General features: G+C 54.2%; 1 protein-coding gene across 5 annotated transcripts in view; it reads right to left on the bottom strand.

Annotated features, from left to right (window-relative positions):
- FGD1 (FYVE, RhoGEF and PH domain containing 1) overlaps positions 1–22,719 on the bottom strand; it is a 425,310-nt gene that overhangs the window by 94,957 nt on the left and 307,634 nt on the right. For 4 of the 5 annotated variants that reach the window (XM_085629850.1, XM_085629851.1, XM_085629852.1 and 1 more), the window contains exon 2: positions 9,596–9,784. The exons of the other annotated variant lie outside the window; for it this stretch is intronic. In XM_085629850.1, coding sequence (XP_085485976.1) covers positions 9,596–9,784 — 189 coding nt within the window. The remainder of the gene's footprint in view (positions 1–9,595; positions 9,785–22,719) is intronic. 5 annotated transcript variants of the gene reach the window in all.

The following is a 22,719-nucleotide window of genomic DNA, read 5'->3' as shown; positions in this document are numbered from 1 at the left end:
ATACCCGGACATGTATGATGGGACCCGCACCTGCACACGTCTGCACCCCTTCATATCTGGGGAAACTGAGGCTCTCGCACCGTGTGGCTTGTTCTTTGTTTCTATTTGAAAACCAATAAAACTCAGTTGCAAAAGAAACCCCCTCTGCTCGGTGCAGAACTCACCTGCAGCCGAGCCGGGCTCTAGGCGCGGTGGGCACCCGAGCCTGGCACGCACAGCTCCCATCACAGCTCACCCCCCGCGGGCACCGTGAACTCACTCAGGACCCCTCGCTTCTCCCTTTCTCACATTCCCATGCTCTCAATGGGGTACTCTTTCACACCTTTACACACTTTTGGTTTCTTTTTCACATTTACTCCTTGTTTCAGTTTATGTTCCTTTGTCTCACAACCCCTTTCACCTGCGCTCTCTTACTTTCTCTCTTCTGGTCTCATTTTCATTTTGTCTTTCTCTCTCTGCACCTTTTATACTTTCTGCCTCTCGAGGCATATTTTAACATTTTCATCCCCTATGACGTCCACATGTTCTTCCTTTTCACATTTGTCTTCTTCTCTCTCTCTCTGTGCTCTTTTTTTCACCTTTCCTTTCGATTTCTTTTTGCATCTTTTCTAGCTCTCCAATTATTATGTCCCCATCGCATTGTTTCAGCTTTCTTTTATTTCTCCTTTTCAACTTTTCTTACCATTTAGGTCTCTTTTTTCTCTCCTTCAGTTTTTCTTTTTTTTATATTTCTTTGCTCTCTCTATCCTCTTTTTTCAGATTTTCTTTCAATTTATCATTTGACCTTTTCTCTTTCTCTAGGTCTCTTTGCAGTCTTTCTATCATCTGTCGTATTCATTTCACTATTTCTCTCAGGTTTTTTTTTTTTACACATTTTTTTCCCCTTTGTTTTTTATTACCTTTTCTTTCTCAGTTTTTCAATTTCATTGCCTCCGTCTTATTCGGTCAATGTTTCTTTGTTTATCATTTTTTCCCTTTCCTTTCAGTTTCTAGTTTTGGTCTTTCTAGTTTTGGTCTTTCTAGTTTTTGGCTTTCTCTCTTTGCATATTTATCTGTCTTAGTTTTTTTTCTCCCACAATTTTTTCTCTGGTTTTCTATGATATTTTCCATCTTAGGTTCTCTTTCATATGTTTTTTTGTCTAGTTCTCTATTTTTTAAGTTTTTCTTTTTTTCTTTTACACCTTTTAACCTTCTTTCCTCTTTTCACCTTTTCTTAGGTTCTTTTCTTTTCCCTCTCTCTCTCTGGTTAAGCTATTCCACTTTTCTTCTCTTTTTTACCCTTTCTCTTTCCCAGTTTCTAATTTTCACCTTTTTAGGTCTCGCCTAGCGTAGCTGCGAACATGCGCAGCTTGCTCGGCGAGATTTATTACTAATGAGTACTTGCAGAGAAGGGCTTTAAGCTCCGCCCCTTATTTCCATTGGCTGGCGTCACTGTTTATAATAAATGGTGGCCTGCCATTGGAAATGAGGGTTTTTGGTGGACGCCCTTTGACCTGCGAGCCGGACTCTGTGGCCTGCTTTGCGTCTGTCGCAAAGCAGTTTCTTATCTTTATGGGGCCATGTGTTAGAAACAAATGGCTCCATAAAGATAAGAGATCCCCAAGCTCTGGCTGCAGCGCGGTCCTCTTTCGGGACCGCGCTCACAATTAATCCTGACTTTATGAAGGTGGAAAAGCAGCCACACTGGTAGAGTTTTCTCTCTTGAAAACACACTTTATAGTGCTAAAAATCCCATAAATCCAAAATTGTAAGTGTCGGGATATGACATTTCCATTGTAAAATGCTTTTTTCATGTGGTTGAGTACTGCGAACCTGCTCAAAAGATGGTGAATTTGACACTCATTCAAAGCACCCGATGGCTTTTCCTGGGGAATATTTACAACTACTAGCAAATACATTTTAATGAACGAAGCCGGAAAGCTAGGTCCGCTCATTGGTTTGTAACATAAGGCACTTTATGCTATTGTAGCATTTTCTAGGTTGTCATGCTGCGCCATAGTTTAATTTTAAAAAAGTAGGTATCTGAACAACGTCCGCCATAGACATCTTTGGCATTGTTTGCAGTAGTCATTGCGCCAGCCAATCAGAACGCTGGCTTCGACTGTCGCTGCCGGCCTGCATTGGAAGTTCATTGAGAGTGTGATTGCGCCAGCCAATCAAAACGCTGGCTTCGACTGTCGCTGCCGGCCTGCATTAGAAGTTCCTTTAGAGTGAGCCGCAGTGAGACACCCGACAGACAGTGATGTTCACTGGCCTCTGTGGGATGCTGAAAGCATGACGGCGTGTGCTAATGCTGTTATTGCTCGCGTGCTGACCTGTCCACAGCTGGTAACTGCCCCTTCCCCTGATTAAACCTCCTCGCCCTCGGCTGAGCCAACAATTACAGAGGTAACAGCTGTTAATGGCCTTGAGCAGAGGGCAGTAATGCTTAAATATTGTTTAAATGTACTCATTAAATCTACTTGTCCGGGTGCCTCGCTGCCTGGGTGTCAAAGTGTTCATGTCCCTGAACCACACGCGTTGCCACGATTCTCTGAAGTATAAAAAAACCACGGTTTAAAGGGCACCACAAGAGAGGGCGGAATAGGAGAGATCCCCCCTTTGATAGCACTGACTTTACCGTATGTAAATGAGCTGCTGCATGGAGAAAGCTGAGCTGCTCTGGGGAGAGTAGCGCCTGGTCTGCCTCTAAGCGCTGACCGTGCTCTCTGCGCTATTGTGAAAAGAGGAACTTGCTGCATGCTCCTTTCACTAATTGGATCGGAGAGTTTCCCCTTACTCTGCAGAGTGATGGGGGAAGAATGGATTTCACCCAGTAATCGGGCTTCTGAAATGCTTCTAATCGGGAAGAAAGGCGCACGCGGGTTTTCATTTGAAGTTGGAGCTCTCTCTTGCACCATTCCAGGTACAGCACTTTGAAACCCTCGGGCGGAGCGCTTTATGACATTACTATTATTAAGTTTGTGCTTTCTGAACAAGTTAAATATACGTCGCGGGTTCGGTATAAATTGCCACAGGGTCTAAGGCGAATTCTATCAGGTTTGGACGATAATTATTGCCTGAAATCTGATGAACACGAAGAGTTAACAAAAAATAGTAAATTGCCTGAAACCAATGTCATCAGGTTAAGATCTTAGCCGCGGAACATCGCACCGTATGTATTTATCTAGCGATTCGATGTTAATGTTGCCATTCCATTGGACTACTATATTTTCTTTCCATGCACTTACTTATTTTCATTATTTTTGCATCGGTTTTTAATGTTATTATATCTTATTTGTTTTTATTTTTTTACAGTTAATAACATTACTGCTGGGTTTATTTACTCTTTTTAACTCCTACTGTTTCTTTTCTGAGTACTTGTATTATTTTATTTATTTTCAATGATGGGATCACACGCGCTTTGTTGTATATATTTCTGCATTCTGCGTTCGGCTTTTAATGTGCACTCTTTCGCCCGTCACCGCCTCCCGCTGCTAATCACCTCTCAGGACTGCAGTCCAGCAATAGTCAAACTTTGCCGGTAAGAAGCACGTGCCACAGACCCGCAAAATGGTGGTGGTAAGCGCTATATAGAACAAGTATTACGCAATGTTTACTCCCAAAGAAACCCAGGCGGTGACGCCACTGGGTTAGTAGCAAAGCGCTATAGATAGAGGAATCAAGGAGGTGTTTGAAAGGGGGGGCGGTGAGTGCACCTTTGTACCCCTCACTTGTAGCGCTGCTGCTCCCTACCACGGATGACCCGTTCATGCATACATTAAACCGCGAAGCGCTAAAAGAGAGTATTCCGAACAGGGTTCACCGGCATAGTGTAAAATGTAACCCACAAATAATTATGTGACACAGGATTCCCACACCAAGTCTATCATTTGTGTCTGTATACAGGGTGTTCTACAAAACCGCATAATCTCCATAAATACACAAAACAATTACTAGTCCAGATCCACGCTGCTGTCACGTGATGTTTACAGAGCGGTGCTTGGATTTAAGAGCAACGAACCCACATGCACTCTCTCATACACAAACCCTAATACACTCCCTCCCACGGGCTTGGCAGCTGCTGACAACTGCACCCCCTGTTTCACTTCACATAGCGCCAAGATAACGGCCTAGGTGAGGGTGGCGCTCTATAGTAAGTAACATAACTCGTGACGTGATTCCTCACTGCACCTATCTCCTGTGCCTTAATGTTCATAAAACAGGCAGTGGCGAGGTGTTACTCAGTTCGCGGTTGGCGCTGTCATCTCAAAAATACGCTACAAAAACGCACCCTGGACCTTTCCCACTGTGGAATCCATGCGCGTTTGCAGGAAGAGTCACTTCACAACCCCCCCCCCCCCCCCCCCCTCCCGAAGGAACATCTTTCAGGATTCTGGGGGCCCCTGTTCAGAGCAGCTTTGAATTTATGATAAGTTTCAGCTCTTTCGTGCCCTCTTTGGCCAGGTCACTGACACTGCACAGGCACACGCATCTACATGTGTTTCCATCTAATATTCAGGGATAGGGATGTGTGTTGAGGACCACCGTTTAGTCCATGTTCAGCTTCAGACGGCTGATCTTCATCCAGTCGGTGACAGCCTTCATTCCTTCGTGGAGGTTGGCTTTGGCGGTGATGGGGTCCTTGGTGAGGGAGAGGATCAGTTGAGTGTCGTCGGCGTAGGAGATTATATTGAGGTCGGGCGACGTGTGCAAGCGGGGTCATGTAAATGTTGAACAGTGTAGGGCTGAGGGAGGAACCCTGGGGTACGCCGCAGATGATCTCGGAGGCTTCGGATCGGAATGGGGGGGAGGCGGACGCTCTGGGTTCTGCCGGAGAGGAAGGAGGTGGTCCATTCCAGAGCCTTGTCTCGGATCCCTGCGGCGTGGAGTCGTGCGCGTAGTGTGCGGTGGCAGACGGTGTCGAAGGCAGCGGAGAGGTCCAGGAGGATGAGGGCTGCGGTATCACCATTGTCCAGCAATAGCCTGATGTCTGTCCAGCAGTATCCTGATGTCGTCGGTGGCGGCGATGAGGGCGGTCTCGGTGCTGTGGTTGCGGCGGAACCCTGACTGGGAAGGGTGAAGGATTCTGTTTTCATCAAGATATTGGGTTAGCTGTCTGTTGACGATCTTCTCGATGACCTTGGCTGGGAACGGGAGCAGAGAGATGGGTCAGAAGTTCTTGAAGTCTCTAGGGTCTGCCTTGGGTTTTTTGAGTAGGGCGTTGATCTCGCCGTGTTTCCAGCTCTCTGGGAAGGTCGCGGTCTCGAGGGAGAGATTGATGACGTTGCGCAGGTGGGGTGTGATGGAGCTGCTGGCTTTGTTGAAGACGTGGTGCGGGAATGGGTGTGACGGAGAGCTAAAGTGGATTGTGCTCATGGTCTTGATGGTGTCATCGATGCTCACTCTGGCCCAGGCTAGCAGGAGGTCGTGGTCGATGGTGTGCATAGAAACTGTTGTGTTACTGTCTGTTGGGGCTGTCTGCTATCTTGCAATGGAAGAAAGTGGGGGGCTTGCGACGGCGGGATGTCATTGGTATTGGAGCTGGGGTTGGAGAGTTCCTTGCTATTGTGTGCGTTGTTGTCAAGGCGGTCTTTGAAGGAGGTCCTCTTGGCAGCCTTGATGAGGTGGTGGTGGTTGCGGATGGCGTCCTTGTGTGCTGCGAGGCTGTCCGGGGTCTGTTCACAGTGCTGTTTCTTCTCTAGCTTCTGGCAAACTTGCTTGGAGGCTAGGAGTTCTGGGGTGAACCAGCTGTCCCTCTTGCTGGTGTCTCTGTGGGGGGGGGTTTCTTCAGCGGGGCGAGGGTGTTGGTGCAGTCGTCGATCCAGCGTCTGAGGCTGTTGGCAGCGTCGTCGGTGTTGGAGGGTTCGGTGGGTGGGCTGAGAGCGAGGTTTGCATGAAGTTGGTCTTCGGTGATTTTGCTCCAGCAGCGGTGGGGGATCTGTTGTGTATGGTGGGTTTCTGGAAAGTGAAGTGGATGCAGCGGTGGTCGGTCCAGAGGAGTTCGGTGGTGTGGCTGAAGGCGATGTGCGGGCTTGCGGAGAAGATGGGGTCAAGCGTGTGGCCTGCGGAGTGGGTAGGCGTTGTGACGAGTTGCCTCAGTCCGAGGTTGGCGAGGTTATCGATCAGGGTTGTCGAGTTGCTGCCATCGTTGTTCTCCAGGTGAAAGTTCAGGTCTCCGAGGAGGATGTAGTCGGTGGAGGTCAGGGAGTGCGTGCTGATGAAGTCGGCGATGGAGTCGCTGAACTGGGGTCGGTGTCCGGGGGGTCTGTAGACAAGGGTGCCTCTGAGGGTGGAGTTGGGGTCTGTGTGGATCTGGAAATGCATGTGTTCGGCGGTGCTGAGAGTGTCGTCAGTGCTGGTCGAGACCCTGATGCTGTTCTTGTGGACGATGGCGAATCCTCTTCCGACTCAGTTGGTGCGGTCTCTGCGGGTGATCTTGTAGCCGTCTGGGATGGCTATGGCGATGTCAGGTGCGGAAGAGTCATTCATCCAGGTCTCTGTTATGAAGGCGCTGTCCGGGTATGATGTGTCGAGCAGGTCCCAGAGCTCGACAGCGTGTTTGCGTGCAGAGTGGGTGTTCAGTAATATGCATCGGAGGTGGTTGAGGTCTTTCTTGGCGGGTTGTTCGGCAGCTCTGAGGCTGGTGTAGCTGCAGTTCCGGCAGGTGAAGGGACCGTGTGTGCGTTTCGGGGCAGCCTTGAAGCAGGTGTGGGTCCGTCCGGGGTTGAGAGCGTGGAGTGTGCTGGCATCGTAGCGGCGGTGGTTGTCGTGGCGGGTGCGGGGACCAGGGGTTCTGGTGCTGGGCACGGTCCAGGTACGGACAGGCGCAGACGGGCTTGCCTTAGGTGCACCTTTGGCGCACCAGCGGCGCGCCCTTTGCGCGCGGCCGCACAGCGGCCGCCATATATGGGGATGTGGGAGGGAGGAGCAGCTGGGAGGCAGGGGCAGTAATTGGGCAGTGATGGGGGTGGGGCCGCAGGGGACGCAGCGGCGGGAACGGGAGCGGTGGGGGCACCTGAAGGCAACCGGGCACAACAGGGGCAGCGAGGGGGAAACAGAAGGCAAAAAACGGGCACCAATCAAGGGCAGCGAGGGGGAGACAGAAGGCAAAAAACAGGCACAAATCAAGGGCAGCGAGGGGGAGACAGAAGGCAAAAAACAGGCACAAATAAAGGGCAGCGAGGGGGAAACAGAAGGCAAAAGGGCACAAATCAAGGGCAGTGAGGGGGAGACAGAAGGCAAAAAACGGGCACAAATCAAGGGCAGCGAGGGGGGGACAGAAGGCAAAGCGGGCACAAAGATACAAACCTAGGGCCTACCACTAGCCACTAGGGATGAGGCGCAGGTGGTAGCCTGCGGGTGGAGGAGGGACTCGACTTCTACAGCAGCGGCAGCGTCAGGGCACACAGGCGGAGCTGTGGGGTGGGGGAGCGACCTACCAGCAAGGTCAAGGGTTGCACCTCTGTCCCCCTGAAACATGTGGAGAATAGAACTTGAGTCACTAGTTCTAAAGGTGGGGCCTGGCAGTGAGGTGCGCCCTCCAGATGTGGTCTCTCGTAGCAAGGCTTAATGTATAAAAAAAAAATGCTGGGGCTCTCGTCAGGAGGCCACTGAGGCTTGCACCACACACTGCCCCAATGACACCACCACAACTACTGACCATCACACTGCTACAAGCGTGACAATTCAGGCTATTTCAGGTCCCCAAAGATATAAGAACGGCTTGGGTGGCAGGTAACTGTCATTTTTTATGTATATTGAATTAATAACTGTTGTTCTGCTCATCTCTAAATTAGACGAGCAGCACCACCATGTGGCAGAATGTCATAAGAAGCGGTGTTGAGAATTAAATGCCAGTGCCGAGCACCGGAAACCACTGGCTCAAATTAAGCACTGCTCATGAGTCACAACCCTGCTCCGATGAAAGACGGCGCCACTGTGTCCACCATGCCCAGACACTGCGCTTTCGGCACCTCTGTTACTGTCCCCTGCCCTGGACGCATGCAGCCATGGCAGAACACATAGGTACCGAGTAAAGAAGGTGCCTACCCTAGAGCAGGGGTGGGGTAAACCTGCCTGAAGTCACTCACAAGCTTCCGTGACGTGAATATAGTGTAATGCGAGTTTCAGAGACAGTGACGCTGCTTGGGTGTCATATATCTTGTGAACGTTACATGTGGTCACTGAACTATAGATTCTGCCACACACCACCGCCCAAGAGGGACCCTTCCAGTGCTTAATCTGTAAAAAATATAAGTGCCAGGGCCCTCGTCAGGAGACCACTGCAGCTTGCACCGCACATTGCCCCTGCCAGCGCTGCCAATGACTGTCCCGAAACACAACTACTGACCATCACACTCCTACAAGTGCGGCAATTCGGACTGTTCCAGGCCCCCAAAGCAAAGAGAATGGCTTGGGCGACAGGTGTTCGTCATTTTCAATCTACATTGAATTAATAAAAACTATTTTTCTGCTTATTTCTAAATTAGACAGACAGCGCCACCATGTGCCAGTCTGTCACAAGTGCCGGTGCCGAGCACCGGAAACCACCGGCTCAAACTAAGCACTGGAGCCTTCACTGTGTGACCTTGCTGCCCCCTGAATGTCACAGTCTAAAGAGAGGGCCCTTGGCAGCGGAGTGAGCTCCCAGCCGTGTCTCGCTCCGGGGTAACTTTTGTCACGGGGGTGCCTCACTTCCCTGCAGTCACACGTGCCCTGGATGAACGGCCCTGCCTGGATGTTACCTCTAGGGACAGGGTTTAAGCAAGGAGACTGCAATAGGCCTCCACTTTTCACGCCTGCAGCCCACTGACTTCCTGCTGAATGGGCCCAGTTTGAAAAGTGTCAAACAGAGACCGAGAGAGCAGGGACAGCGTAAACAACACTGTTACACGTGATTTTCCAGGAGTAAGTCGGCTCAGTAGCGGCTGGCATTGCTCGCGGGTGTGGGGCGTTTGAGGGGTTCCGAGGACGATTTGCGGGCGGGGGGAGGGTCACGGGAGGGATCGTGGGGAAATTAATAAATAAATAAAATTAAACGTATCTTCCTTTCCCCAGGGTCCCGCGTCTTCTCGGCTCCTGCCCTTGCTCTCCTGCCTCCGACAGGAACAGGAAACAGGCAGCCAGGCCCCCTCCCCTAAGCCAATCACAATGCTGAAAGCAGCGTTATGATTGGTCGGGCTACCGCCCAGCCAGGGGCTAATGGGTTGGCCATGTTCTCCATGCAGGCTGGTATGCAGCCTGCATGGAGAAGGGCAGAGTGCACATAACTGGTTTGGGTGTCCCGAGAGGGCCGACCAAACAGTCTTTGCACACTCAGGAGTGAGTAAACCACTTCTCCCCTGCCCTGCTCCGCCGACCAGCCCGCCCGCAATGCGCTAAGGAAACATAAAATTGTAATAACTTTTAGTTATTACCATTTTATGTTTCTGCTTCTCACACTGCGAGAAAGCAGTGGGGCGACGCACCTCCGCCCTAGTGGAGGAGCCGCCCCTGCTTTGTGTGTGTGTTTCCTGTTAATTCTTTACCAAGGCTCAGCATCAGTGTGTCCCACCTGTTTGTAGAACACGAGCCTCCCATGCCATGGTCTTTGCACTGCAGCCCAGCACCTTACCTTGAGGTTTCGGCCCAGGTGGGCGCTTCGAGGCTACAGGTTTGGGTGCGGGGGGCTCCTTGGGGGTGCCGTTACTCCTGCAGGGTCCAGGGTCCGAGCACAGTCTCTGAGGGGTCTCTCGAGGCTCCTGTCCAGGACCTGGTTCCAGCGAGAAGCTTTTCACCAGCAAAGGGGGTCCCTGGGCGGGGCCTGTAACGAGGAAAAAAGGCGAAGACATGTAAAGAGTAATCCAAAAGGGTTGGTAGGCAGTGCCATCTTAACGCATGGGCATGCTGGGCAGTGGCTCGGGGGCCCCACGAGCATAGGGGCCCCATGCAGACCAGCATTTAACACTCATTTTCCATTAAACATTTTTATTCCTGTGAGTGGTTGGGACAGCAGGGCCCAGTGCACAGCTTTGCCCGGGGGCCTATAATGCTGTTAAGACGGCCCTGTTGGTAGGGTCAGTATTGCCCCTCGAGCATCAAGGTCTGAAACAAGATCACTTTTCGAGACGTGTTGCTGTTCGTGAAATTAGATAATTAATCAAAAGCACAAGTTTAGACAAAACAATATAAAACTTACAGGTGCATCTGACTGGGGAGTTCAGACTGACCCCTTCCTGGACAAGAACTGCCCCTCTTCGGTTGAAGACCTACTGTCTGCAATACAATGTGCGTGAAGTGGGTTTTAGGTCAGTGCCTCGCTACGAGCTGTATGAGTAAAAGACCATTAAGAGTCCGACAAAGGGGGGAGTACACGACAGAGAGCAGGAGCGCACGGGCACTCACGTGGAGTGCTTAAAAAAGAAAAAATAGCACGGGAAAAGCGAGCAGTTAAAGTGCACAAGTAATGTGTCCATGCTCCAGGGGAGGGACAAACACATAAAGAGAAAGTAAAGCCTATGAAAGTGAATGCATAAGAAGCAAGCAAATGAGAGTTACAATGAAGCCAACCAATGCTAAGCAATGGGCGGGCTCTAAGCCTGAGAGTGACAAAAAAGCCAACCAATGGCAAGCAATGGGCAGGCGCTAAGCCCACTGTCAGCTAACAACACGTCCCACAACACACCGCACATGCACGGTCTAGCAGACAAGACCTAAAATTAAGGGAACAGACTGGACCTTGAGGGGAGCCACACTCCAGGGAATCAGGTCTGACTCAAAAGGTGTCAAAACCAGCACCAGGCTCTTGGAAGTGGGGCTGACAGCGGGGAAATCCGCAGGGCAGGCAGCAGGTGAGTCTGTGGGAGTGGCTGCGGGGGAGTGTGTAGGGCTGTCAGCAGGGGATTCTGTAGGGCTGGCAGGGGGCAGTCTGTAGGGCTGGCTGCAGGGGAGTGTGTAGGGCTGTCAGAAGGGGAGTCTGTAGGGCTGGCTGTGGGGGAGTCTGTAGGGCTGGCAGGGGGGAGTCTGTAGGGCTGGCTGCGGGGGAGTGTGTAGGGCTGGCAGAGGGGGAGTCTGTATGGCTGTCAGCGGGGGATTTTGTAGGGCTGGCTGCGGTGGAGTGTGTAGGGCTGGCAGCTAGGGAGTCTGTGGAAGTGGCTGTGGGGGAGTCTGTAGGGCTAGCAGATGGGGAGTCTGGAGGGCTGGTAGCAGGGGAGTGTGTAGGGCTGTCAGCGGGGGATTCTGTAGGGCTGTCAGTGGGGGTGTGTGTAGGGCTGGCAGCTAGGGAGTCTGTGGAAGTGGCTGTGGGGGAGTCTGGAGGGCTAGCAGATGGGGAGTCTGGAGGGCTGGTAGCGGGGGAGTGTGTAGGGTTGGCTGTGGGGGAGTCTGTAGGGCTGTCAGCGGGGGGTGTCTGTAGGGCTGGCTGTGGGGGAGTCTATAAGGCTGACAGCTGGGGAGTCTGGAGGGCTGACAGCTGGGGTCTGTAGGGCTGGCAGCGGGGTGTCTGGAGGGCTGGCAGCGGGGTGTCTGTAGGGCTGGCCGCGGGGGAGTTTGGAGGCTTCAATGTTAGCGGCTTGACTGAGACTAGTGGTGTAAGGCAGTGTTTTCCAAACTGTGGTTCCTGAGCTGGTTTCTGGTGGGTCTTCAAAGTCCAAGCAATGGATAAAGATGTCTGTCTCTTTTCTCTTTATCTTGTCACATTTACTGGGCTTCAGAGCCAGAGGTCAAGTGTCAGGCTCTGTCTGCTGACAAACTGTTGCTTATTTTTTTACCATGTGGATTGGGTTTACAAACTCCTTTCCCTTCCTAGTCAGAGGAAGAAAGCCAAAGTGAATGACGTGACAGTCTTGCTGGTGCACAGAATACGAATGGAAGGCTGTATGGGGGAGTCATTGTTGCAACACAACAAATGTAAATACTGTACACATTCACCAGTCCAGAAAGCAAAAATGGAGCACATTTTTACATAATTCAGAGTGTGATGTAGAAAAGGTTTTAATAGGATCCGAAAGAATCCGGACTCTTTTGTTGGTGCTGCAGGAATGTTAAAGGAGTGGGCCTCACAGCCAGGGCGGTGGACCCTCGAGTCTCGGCAATGACACGCAACACCCTGTGATTCCAGGCAAATCACTTAATCCCCCAACAAAACACATGAATGTGGCCTCATGTAACTCAACTGGTGCTGTGTAAAGCGCTGCGATACCCCGATACAGGGTCAAGTTCGCGCTATATAAAACTCTGTTAAAAAATATATATATATTCACTGAAACTCGAATTCCACACATTTTCAGTGTGTGCAGTATAGTTGTATCAGTAAAACTGCGTGTGTGCAGATGGGGCGGCCCTTTCAATGAAGAATGTCTGTCTGTAAATGACAGGGGCGAACACCCCCTGCCTCGCGCCCATCAACGCCGGTGGGTCCCCAAAGATTGTTCTAGAAGGTGGCCCTGGTTCTCTCAAGTTCGGGAAGCACTGGTCTCTGGTATGAAAAGGCCCCGCCTTGGAGGGGGTACCTCCAGGGGCAGTGGGGCAGGGCACAGGGACGCCCAGAAGTGACCGGGGGTGGCCCCGCCCAGCAGTCCTGTAACGGGGTAAATCTAATGAATGAAATACCCCAGGGGTGCATCGTGTGGTCATTACAAGCCCAGAGCAGATGGAGGGCCCCGGCCCGTGGCCTCCGTGTGTCCTTGGGGCGTCTCTGTGACCTGCAGCATCCCCGATAACAGGTGGGTGCCATGAACCCCAAAAGAACTGATATGTACCAGGTTCACGAGGCACAGATAACAACTCATATTCATTCTATTGGAAATAATCACTTATGACTCATGCCGTGCTCTTTGACCTGGCATTAAACAGCACAAAGTGCAGACCCATGACCTGGCCTGAACCCATTCTTTTTCTTGGCCTCTTGGCAGGAGCCCACCTTGTTCCCCCTTCTGGAGGGGGCTCTACTCTCACCAGGGTGTCACCGCGGCACAGACAGGAACAGCCCACCCCGTGCCGGCCTGGGGATGTGGGCGTCCCCACCGAGGGGGCTGTGGGGAGGATGTGGGGGACAGCATCAAGGCTACATTTCCTGGTCCACTTGGCATCAGTTGAGTGCAAACAGCAGCCCAGGCCTCTGTGGGCCTCCCCCTGCGGGGTGTGCTGACTGCGTAACATGAGGGCGGATGTGACGTGCAGCCTGGCACTTGGTGAGCAGACCCACCTCCGGCAGGAAGGACAGACGGCGTCTTTACTGTGGATGTAAGATTGCTAACAGCCACCCCAAGCTGAGAGCAGCCTGCAGAGGCACGCGTGGATGACTGCCCCAGACACCAGCCTGCGAGGTGTCTGACACTCCTTAGACACCAGCCAGACATCAGCCTGTCATGTGTCTGGCCCTGCCCAAGACACCAGCCTGCCATGCAGCTGGCTGTGCCCCAAACACCAGCCTGCCATGTGTCTGAGCCTGCCCGAGACACCAGACCGCCATGTGTCTGACTCTGCCCTAATCACCAGCCTGTCAGGTGTTTGACCCTGCCCCAGACATCAACCTCCCAGGTTCTGACACTGCCCCAGACACCAGCCCGCCATGTGTCTGACACTGCCCCAGACACCAGCCTGCCATGTGGCTGACACTGCCCTAATCACCAGCCTGTCAGGTGTCTGACCGTGCCCCAGACATCAACCTCCCAGGTGTCTGACACTGCCCCAGACACCAGCCAGCCATGTGTCTGACACTGCTCCAGACACCGGCCAGCCATGTGGCTGACCCTTCCCCAGACACCAGCCCGACATGTGTCTGACAAAGCCCCAGACAGCAGCTTGCCATGCAGCCGACTGTGCCCCAGAGACCAGCCTGCCATGTGTCTGACACCGCCTCAGATACTAGCGAGCCAAGTGTCTGACCCTGCCCCAAACACTAGCCTGCCATGTGTCTGACCCTGCCCCAGACACCAGCCCACCAGGTGTCTGACACTGCCCCAGACACCAGCCCGCTATGTGTATGACACTCCCTAGACACCAGCCCACCAGATGTCTGACACTGCTCCAGACACCAACCCGACATGTGTCTGACACTCTCCCAGACACCAGCCTGCCCTGTGTCTGATACTCCCCCAGACACCAGCCTGCCATGTGGCTGACACTCTCCCAGACACCAGCCTGCCCTGTGTCTGACACTGCCCCAGACACCAGTCTGCCATAGGACTGACTCTGCCACAGACACCAGTCTTCCATGTGTCTGACACTGACCCAGACACCAGCCCGACATGTGTCTGACACTGCCCCAGACACCAGCCTGTCATGTGTCTGACACTGCCCTAGACACCAGTCTGACATGTGTCTGACACTACCACAGACACCAGTCCGCCAAATGTCTGACACTCCCCCAGACACCAGCCTGCCATGTGGCTGACCCTGCCCCATACACCAGCCCGACATGTGTGTGACATTTCCCAGACACCAGCCTGCCATGTGTCTGACTGCCCCAGACACCAGTCTGCCATAGGACTGACTCTGCCCCAGAGACCAGTCTGTCATGGGTCTGACACCGCCCCAGACACCAGTTTGCCATGGGTCTGACACTGCCCCAGACACCAGTTTGGCATGGGTCTGCCACTGCCCCTGACACCAGTCTGCCATGTGTCTGACACTGCCCCAGACACCAGTTTGTCATGTGTCTGACACTGCCCCAGACACCAGTCTGCCATGTGTCTGACACTGCCCCAGACACCAGTCTGCCATGTGTCTGACACTGCCCCAGACACCAGTTTGCCATAGGACTGACTCTGCCCCAGACACCAGTCTGCCATGTGTCTGACACTGACCCAGACAGACACCAGCCCGACATGTGTCTGACACTGCCCCAGACACCAGTCTGACATGTGTCTGCCACTGCCACAGATACCAGTCCGCCATGTGTCTGACACTCCCCCAGACACCAGCCTGCCATGTGGCTGACCCTGCCCCATACACCAGCCCGACATATGTGTGACATTCTCTCAGACACCAGCCTGCCATGTGTCTGACTGCCCCAGACACCAGTCTGCCATAGGACTGACTCTGCCCCAGACACCAGTCTGTCATGGGTCTGACACCGCCCCAGACACCAGTTTGCCATGGGTCTGACACCGCCCCAGACACCAGTTTGCCATGGGTCTGACACTGCCCCAGACACCAGTCTGACATGTGTCTGACACTGCCACAGACACCAGTCCGCCATGTGTCTGACACTCCCCCAGACAACAGCCTGCCATGTGGCTGACCCTGCCCCATACACCAGCCCGACATGTGTGTGACATTCTCCCAGACACCAGCCTGTCAGGTGTTTTACCCTGCCCCATACATCAACCTCCCAGGTTCTGACACTGCCCCAGACACCAGCCCGCCATGTGTCTGACACTGCCCCAGACACCAGCCTGCCATGTGTCTGACACTGCCCTAATCACCAGCCTGTCAGGTGTCTGACCGTGCCCCAGACATCAACCTCCCAGGTGTCTGACACTGCCCCAGACACCAGCCAGCCATGTGTCTGACACTGCTCCAGACACCGGCCAGCCATGTGGCTGACCCTTCCCCAGACACCAGCCCGACATGTGTCTGACAATGCCCCAGACAGCAGCTTGCCATGCAGCTGACTGTGCCCCAGAGACCAGCCTGCCATGTGTCTGACACCGCCTCAGACACCAGCGAGCCAAGTGTCTGACCCTGCCCCAGACACTAGCCTGCCATGTGTCTGACCCTGCCCCAGACACCAGCCCACCAGGTGTCTGACACTGCGCCAGACACCCGCCCGCTATGTGTATGACACTCCCTAGACACCAGCCCACCAGGTGTCTGACACTGCTCCAGACACCAACCCGACATGTGTCTGACACTCTCCCAGACACCAGCCTGCCCTGTGTCTGACACTACCCCAGACACCAGCCTGCCATGGGGCTGACACTCTCCCAGACACCAGCCTGCCCTGTGTCTGACACTGCCCCAGACACCAGTCTGCCATAGGACTGACTCTGCCCCAGACACCAGTCTGCCATGTGTCTGACACTGACCCAGACACCAGCCCGACATGTGTCTGACACTGCCCCAGACACCAGCCTGTCATGTGTCTGACACTGCCCCAGACACCAGTCTGACATGTGTCTGACACTACCACAGACACCAGTCCGCCAAATGTCTGACACTCCCCCATACACCAGCCCGACATGTGTGTGACATTCTCCCAGACACCAGCCTGCCATGTGTCTGACTGCCCCAGACACCAGTCTGCCATAGGACTGACTCTGCCCCAGACACCAGTCTGTCATGGGTCTGACACCGCCCCAGACACCAGTTTGCCATGGGTCTGACACTGCCCCAGACACCAGTCTGCCATGTGTCTGACACTGCCCCAGACACCAGTCTGCCATGTGGCTGACAATGCCCCTGACACCAGTCTGCCATGTGTTTGACACTGCCCCAGACACCAGTTTGCCATAGGACTGACTCTGCCCCAGACACCAGTCTGCCATGTGTCTGACACTGACCCAGACAGACACCAGCCCGACATGTGTCTGACACTGCCCCAGACACCAGCCTGTCATGTGTCGACACTGCCCCAGACACCAGTCTGACATGTGTCTGACACTGCCACAGACACCAGTCTGCCATGTGTCTGACACTCCCCCAGACACCAGTCTGCCATGTGTCTGACACTCCCCCAGACACCAGCCTGCCATGTGGCTGCCCCTGCCCCATACACCAGCCCGACATGTGTGTGACATTCTCCCAGACACCAGCCTGCCATGTGTCTGACTGCCCCAGACACCAGTCTGCCATAGGACTGACTCTGCCCCAGACACCAGTCTGACACCGCCCCAGACACCAGTTTGCCATGGGTCTGACACCGCCCCAGACACCAGTTTGCCATGGGTCTGACACTGCCCCAGACACCAGTCTGACATGTGTCTGACACTGCCACAGACACCAGTCTGCCATGTGGCTGACAATGCCCCTGACACCAGTCTGCCATGTGTTTGACACTGCCCCAGACACCAGTTTGCCATAGGACTGACTCTGCCCCAGACACCAGTCTGCCATGTGTCTGACACTGACCCAGACAGACACCAGCCCGACATGTGTCTGACACTGCCCCAGACACCAGCCTGTCATGTGTCGACACTGCCCCAGACACCAGTCTGACATGTGTCTGACACTGCCACAGACACCAGTCTGCCATGTGTCTGACACTCCCCCAGACACCAGTCTGCCATGTGTCTGACACTCCCCCAGACACCAGCCTGCCATGTTGCTGACCCTGCCCCATACACCAGCCCGACATGTGTGTGACATTCTCCGCGACACCAGCCTGCCACGTGTCTGACACTGCCCCAGACACCAGTCTGCCATAGGACTGACTGTGCCCCAGACACCAGTCTGTCATGGGTCTGACACCGCCCCAGACACCAGTTTGCCATGTGTCTGACACTGCCCCAGACTCCAGTTTGCCATGGGTCTGACGCTGCCCCAGACACCAGTCTGCCATGGGTCTGACGCTGCCCCAATCATCAGCCCACCATGTGTCTGACGCTGCCCCAGACACCAGTCTGCCATATGACTGACCCTGCCCAGCCCTATTACCAGAGACAATACTAGACCCGTAAACCACCCAAGTTCCTAAACTGTTGGGCTGCATCAGCCCCCCAGAGACCAAAGCTGAGGTCCCCTCCCAGGCTGCCCTGTGAGGGAGTGTGCAGGCGGGAAGGACTCACCAAGAGAGCGCCTCACCTGTGTGCGTGACCTGTAGAAGCCCCCCAGCCCCCTAGACCAGACCCTGTTACACCGTGGTCCCCCCTCAGAACTCAGCCTCTGACACCAGGCAGGGGACTCCTTCACCCCGCCTACTGCCCCGACCTCACCCTGTGACACCAGGAAGCGCCTTCTTCACCCGCCCCCCCCTCACCTCACCCTGTGACACCAGGCAGTGCCTCCTTTAATCCCCCAACCTACTGCCCCGACCTCACCCTGTGACACCAGGAAGCGCCTCCTTCACCCGCACCCCCCTCACCTCACCCTGTGACACCAGGCAGTGCCTCCTTCAACCCCCCAACCTACTGCCCCGGCCTCACCCTGTGACACCAGGCAGTCCCTCCTCCAACCCCCCCCTACTGCCCAGACGTCACCCTGTGACATCCGGCAGCGCCTCCTTCAGCCCCCGTGCCCCCCCCCCCCAGACCTCACCCTCTGACACCAGGCAGTGCCTCCTTCACGCTCCCCCCCCCCCTCAGACCACACCCTCTGATACCAGGCAGGGACTCCTTCAGCCCCCATGCCCCCCCCCCGCCCCTCAGATCTCACTCTCCGACACGAGGTAGCGCCTCCCTCAGCCTCAGGGGGCGAGGCGCACATTCCAGCGAGACCAGTCCTTCTAGAGCGAGTACACAAGGAAACTGCTGATTTACTACTGCAGGGCAAGAGCTGTCCATGGGGGAGGGGGGGGGGGGGAGGGTCAGGAGTACATCTGAGGTAGGGAGGACGTAGCATTGACCGCTACAGGTCTTAGCCTTCACCCTCACACAGCACAGCTGCACCCTCACACAACAGTGCCTGCTCAGGTCACACTGATCTTACATGCCTCAGTCAGAAGCGCCTGCTCAGGCCATACTGATTATACAAGCCTCAGTCAGCAGCGCCTCCTCAGGTCACACTGATCTTACACGTCTCAGTCAGCAGTGCCTGCTCAGGCCATACTGATTATACAAGCCTCAGACGGCAGCACCTGCTCAGGTCACACTGATTATACAAGCCTCAGTCAGCAGTGCCAGCTCAGGCCATACTGATTATACAAGCCTCAGACAGCAGTGCCTGCTCAGGCCATACTGATTATACAAGCCTCAGACAGCAGCGCCTGCTCAGGTCACACTGATTATACAAGCCTCAGTCAGCAGTGCCTGCTCAAGTCACTCTGATTATACAAGCCTCAGTCAGCAGCCCCTGCTCAGGTCACATTGATTATCCAAGACTCAGTCAGCAGTGCCTGCTCAGGTCACACTGATTAACAAGCCTCAGAGAGCAGTGCCTACTCAGGTCACACTGATTAACAAGCCTCAGAGAGCAGTGCCTGCTCAGGTCACACTGATTATACAAGCCTCAGTCAGCAGCACCTGCTCAGGGCACAATGATTATACAAGCCTCAGACAGCAGTGCCTGCTCAGGTTACACTGATTATACAAGCCTCAGTCAGCAGCGCCTGCTCAGGTCACACTGATTATACAAGCCTCAGACAGCAGTGCCAGCTCAGGCCATACTGATTATACAAGCCTCAGAAAGCAGGGCCTACTCAGGTCACACTGATCTTACATGCCTCAGTCAGCAGTGCTTGCTCGGGTCACACTGATTATACAAGCCTCAGACAGCAGCGCCTGCTCAGGTTACACTGATTATACAAGCCTCAGTCAGAAGCGCCTGCTCAGGTCACACTGATTATGTAAGCCTCAGACAGCAGCGCCTGCTCAGGTCACACTGATTATACAAGCCTCAGACAGCAGCGCCTGCTCAGGTCACACTGATTATACAAGCCTCAGAGAGCAGTGCCAGCTCAGGCCATACTGATTATACAAGCCTCAGAGAGCAGTGCCAGCTCAGGTCACACTGATTATGCAAGCCTCAGACAGCAGTGCCAGCTCAGGCCATACTGATTATACAAGCCTCAGAAAGCAGCGCCTACTCAGGTCACACTGATCTTACATGCCTCTGTCAGCAGTGCCTGCTCAAGTCACAATGATTATACAAGCCTCAGTCAGCAGTGCCTGCTCAGGGCACAATGATTATACAAGCCTCGGAGAGCAGTGCCTGCTCAGGTCACACTGATTATACAAGCCTCAGTCAGCAGCGCCTGCTCAGGTCACACTGATTATACAAGCCTCAGACAGCAGTACCAGCTCAGGCCATACTGATTATACAAGCCTCAAAAAGCAGCGCCTACTCAGGTCACACTGATCTTACATGCCTCAGTCAGCAGCGCCAGCTTAGGCCCATACTGATTATACAAGCCTCAGAGAGCAGTGCTTGCTCGGGTCACACTGATTATACAAGCCTCAGAGAGCAGTGCTTGCTCGGGTCACACTGATTATACAAGCCTCAGTCAGCAGTGCCAGCTCAGGCCATACTGATTATAAGAGCCTCAGTCAGAAGCGCCTGCTCAGGTCACACTGATTATGTAAGCCTCAGACAGCAGCGCCTGCTCAGGTCACACTGATTATACAAGCCTCAGAGAGCAGTGCCAGCTCAGGTCACACTGATTATACAAGCCTCAGACAGCAGTGCCAGCTCAGGCCATACTGATTATACAAGCCTCAGAAAGCAGCGCCTACTCAGGTCACACTGATCTTACATGCCTCTGTCAGCAGTACCTGCTCAAGTCACACTGATTATAGAAGCCTCAGTCAGCAGTGCCTGGTCAGGGCACAATGATTATACAAGCCTCGGAGAGCAGTGCCTGCTCAGGTCACACTGATTATACAAGCCTCAGTCAGCAGCGCCTGCTCAGGCCAGCTCAGGCCATACTGATTATACAAGCCTCAAAAAGCAGCGCCTACTCAGGTCACACTGATTATACAAGCCTCAGACAGCAGTGCCAGCTCAGGCCCATACTGATTATACAAGCCTCAGAGAGCAGTGCTTGCTCGGGTCACACTGATTATACAAGCCTCAGAGAGCAGTGCTTGCTCGGGTCACACTGATTATACAAGCCTCAGACAGCAGTGCCTGCTCAGGTTACACTGATTATACAAGCCTCAGTCAGCAGTGCCAGCTCAGGCCATACTGATTATAAGAGCCTCAGTCAGAAGCGCCTGCTCAGGTCACACTGATTATGTAAGCCTCAGACAGCAGCGCCTGCTCAGGTCACACTAATTATACAAGCCTCAGAGAGCAGTGCCTGCTCAGGTCACACTAATTATACAAGCCTCAGCAGCACAGATGATGCCAGTTTGGGGTTGAGGAGATAGGGGCGGGGACGTGGGAGTAGGTCAGTCAGGGGCTGAGGGGGTGGGGAGGAGGGATGAGGTAAGTCTGGGGCTGAGGAGGTAGGGGTGGGGAGGTGGGAGCAGGTCAGTCAGGGGGTTTGGAGGTGGGAGTAGGTCAGTCAGGGGGTTTGGAGGTGGGAGTAGGTCAGTCAGGGGCCGAGGAGGTAGAGTTGGGGAGGTGGCATTGAGGTTACTCAGGGATGGTGATGGCATGAGGAGGTATAGGGGTGGGGGATGAGGTCTGTGTGAAGGAGGGAGCTGAGTGAAGGGGAGGTAGGTAGAGGTCAGTCCGGGGCTGAGGAGGTAGAGGTGGGGAGGTAGGAGTAAGTCAGTCAGGGGGTGAAGAGGTGGGAGTAGGCCAGTCCGGGGCTGAGGAGGTAGGGGTGGGGAGGTAGGAGTAAGTCAGTCAGGGGGTGAAGAGGTGGGAGTAGGCCAGTCCGGGGCTGAGGAGGTAGGGGTGGGGAGGTGGGATTAGATCAGTCAGGGGCTGAGGAGGTGGGGAAGTTGGAGTAGGCCAGTCAGGGGGGTGGGATGATGTCAGTCAGGGGCTGAGCAGGTAGGGGTGGGGATGTGGGAGTAGGTCAGTCAGGGACTGAGGAGGTAGGGGTGGGGAGGTGGGAGTAGGTCAGTCAGGGGGTGGGGAGGTGGGAGTAGGTCAGTCAGGGGGTGGGGAGGTGGGAGTAGGTCAGTCAGGGAATGAGGAGGTAGGGGTGGGATTGAGTTTAGACAGGGACGGTGATGGCATGAGGAGGTATAGGGGTGGGGGATGACGTCAGTGTGAAGGAGGGAGGTGAGTGAAAGGGAGGTAAATTGAGGTTAGTCGGGGATGAGGTGGCAGGAGACGGTAGATTAGGAACGAAGCAGGGTAGGGGTGGGACAGTAAGACGAGGTAGTCAGTTAGTGACTGATGCAGGGAGGAGCAGAAGAGGGCGATGAGTCCCTGCACAGGTTTCCAGGGGGACCTCATACGTCACAGGTCACACGGTGCGTCATCGCGCAGTCAAGGCGCTGGCGGAAGTGCGGCATTCTGCCTCATGGGTACAAAGTCCCGGCGCTGCCTCACCCTCCACGCGCGCCTCGCCCTGTGCACACGCACGCGACACACGCCCATCTGGGGAACACCTTTCAATGCACTGGCTGTGAGAAGGAGCCTGCAGCACGGAACATGGAACAGAACCTGCAGCAGAGAACATGGAACAGAACCTGCAGCATGGAACATGAACCAGAACCTGCAGCATGGAACATGGACCAGAACCTGAAGCATGGAACATGGACCAGAACCTGAAGCATGGAACATGGACCAGAACCTGCAGCATGGAACAGAACCTGCAGCATGGAACATGGACCAGAACCTGCAGCATGGAACATGGACCAGAACCTGCAGAAGGAACAGAACCTGCAGCGTGGAACATGGAACAGAACCTGCAGCATGGAACATGGGCCAGAACCTGCAGCATGGAACAGAACCTGCAACATGGAACAGAACCTGCAGCATGCATCATGGACCAGAACATGCAGCAGGGAACTCGTGAGACAGAGCATGCAGCAGGGAGCCCTTCAGACAGAACACGCAGCCGGAAACAGAACCTGCAGCATGGAACATGGACCAGAACCTGCAGCATGGAACCCGTGAGACAGAGCATGTAGCAGGGGACCCGTAAGAGATAACCTGCAGCATCTAACAGAACCTGCAGCATGGAACATGGAACAGAACTTGCAGCAGGGAGCCCGTGAGACAGAACATGCAGCATGGAACAGAACATGCAGCATGGAA

Source organism: Triturus cristatus, chromosome 10 (assembly GCF_964204655.1).
Source record: "Triturus cristatus chromosome 10, aTriCri1.1, whole genome shotgun sequence".
Lineage (NCBI taxonomy): Eukaryota > Metazoa > Chordata > Amphibia > Caudata > Salamandridae > Triturus > Triturus cristatus.
Note: the sequence above shows the minus strand (reverse complement) of the source record. Positions and strands in the feature narration are given on the sequence as shown.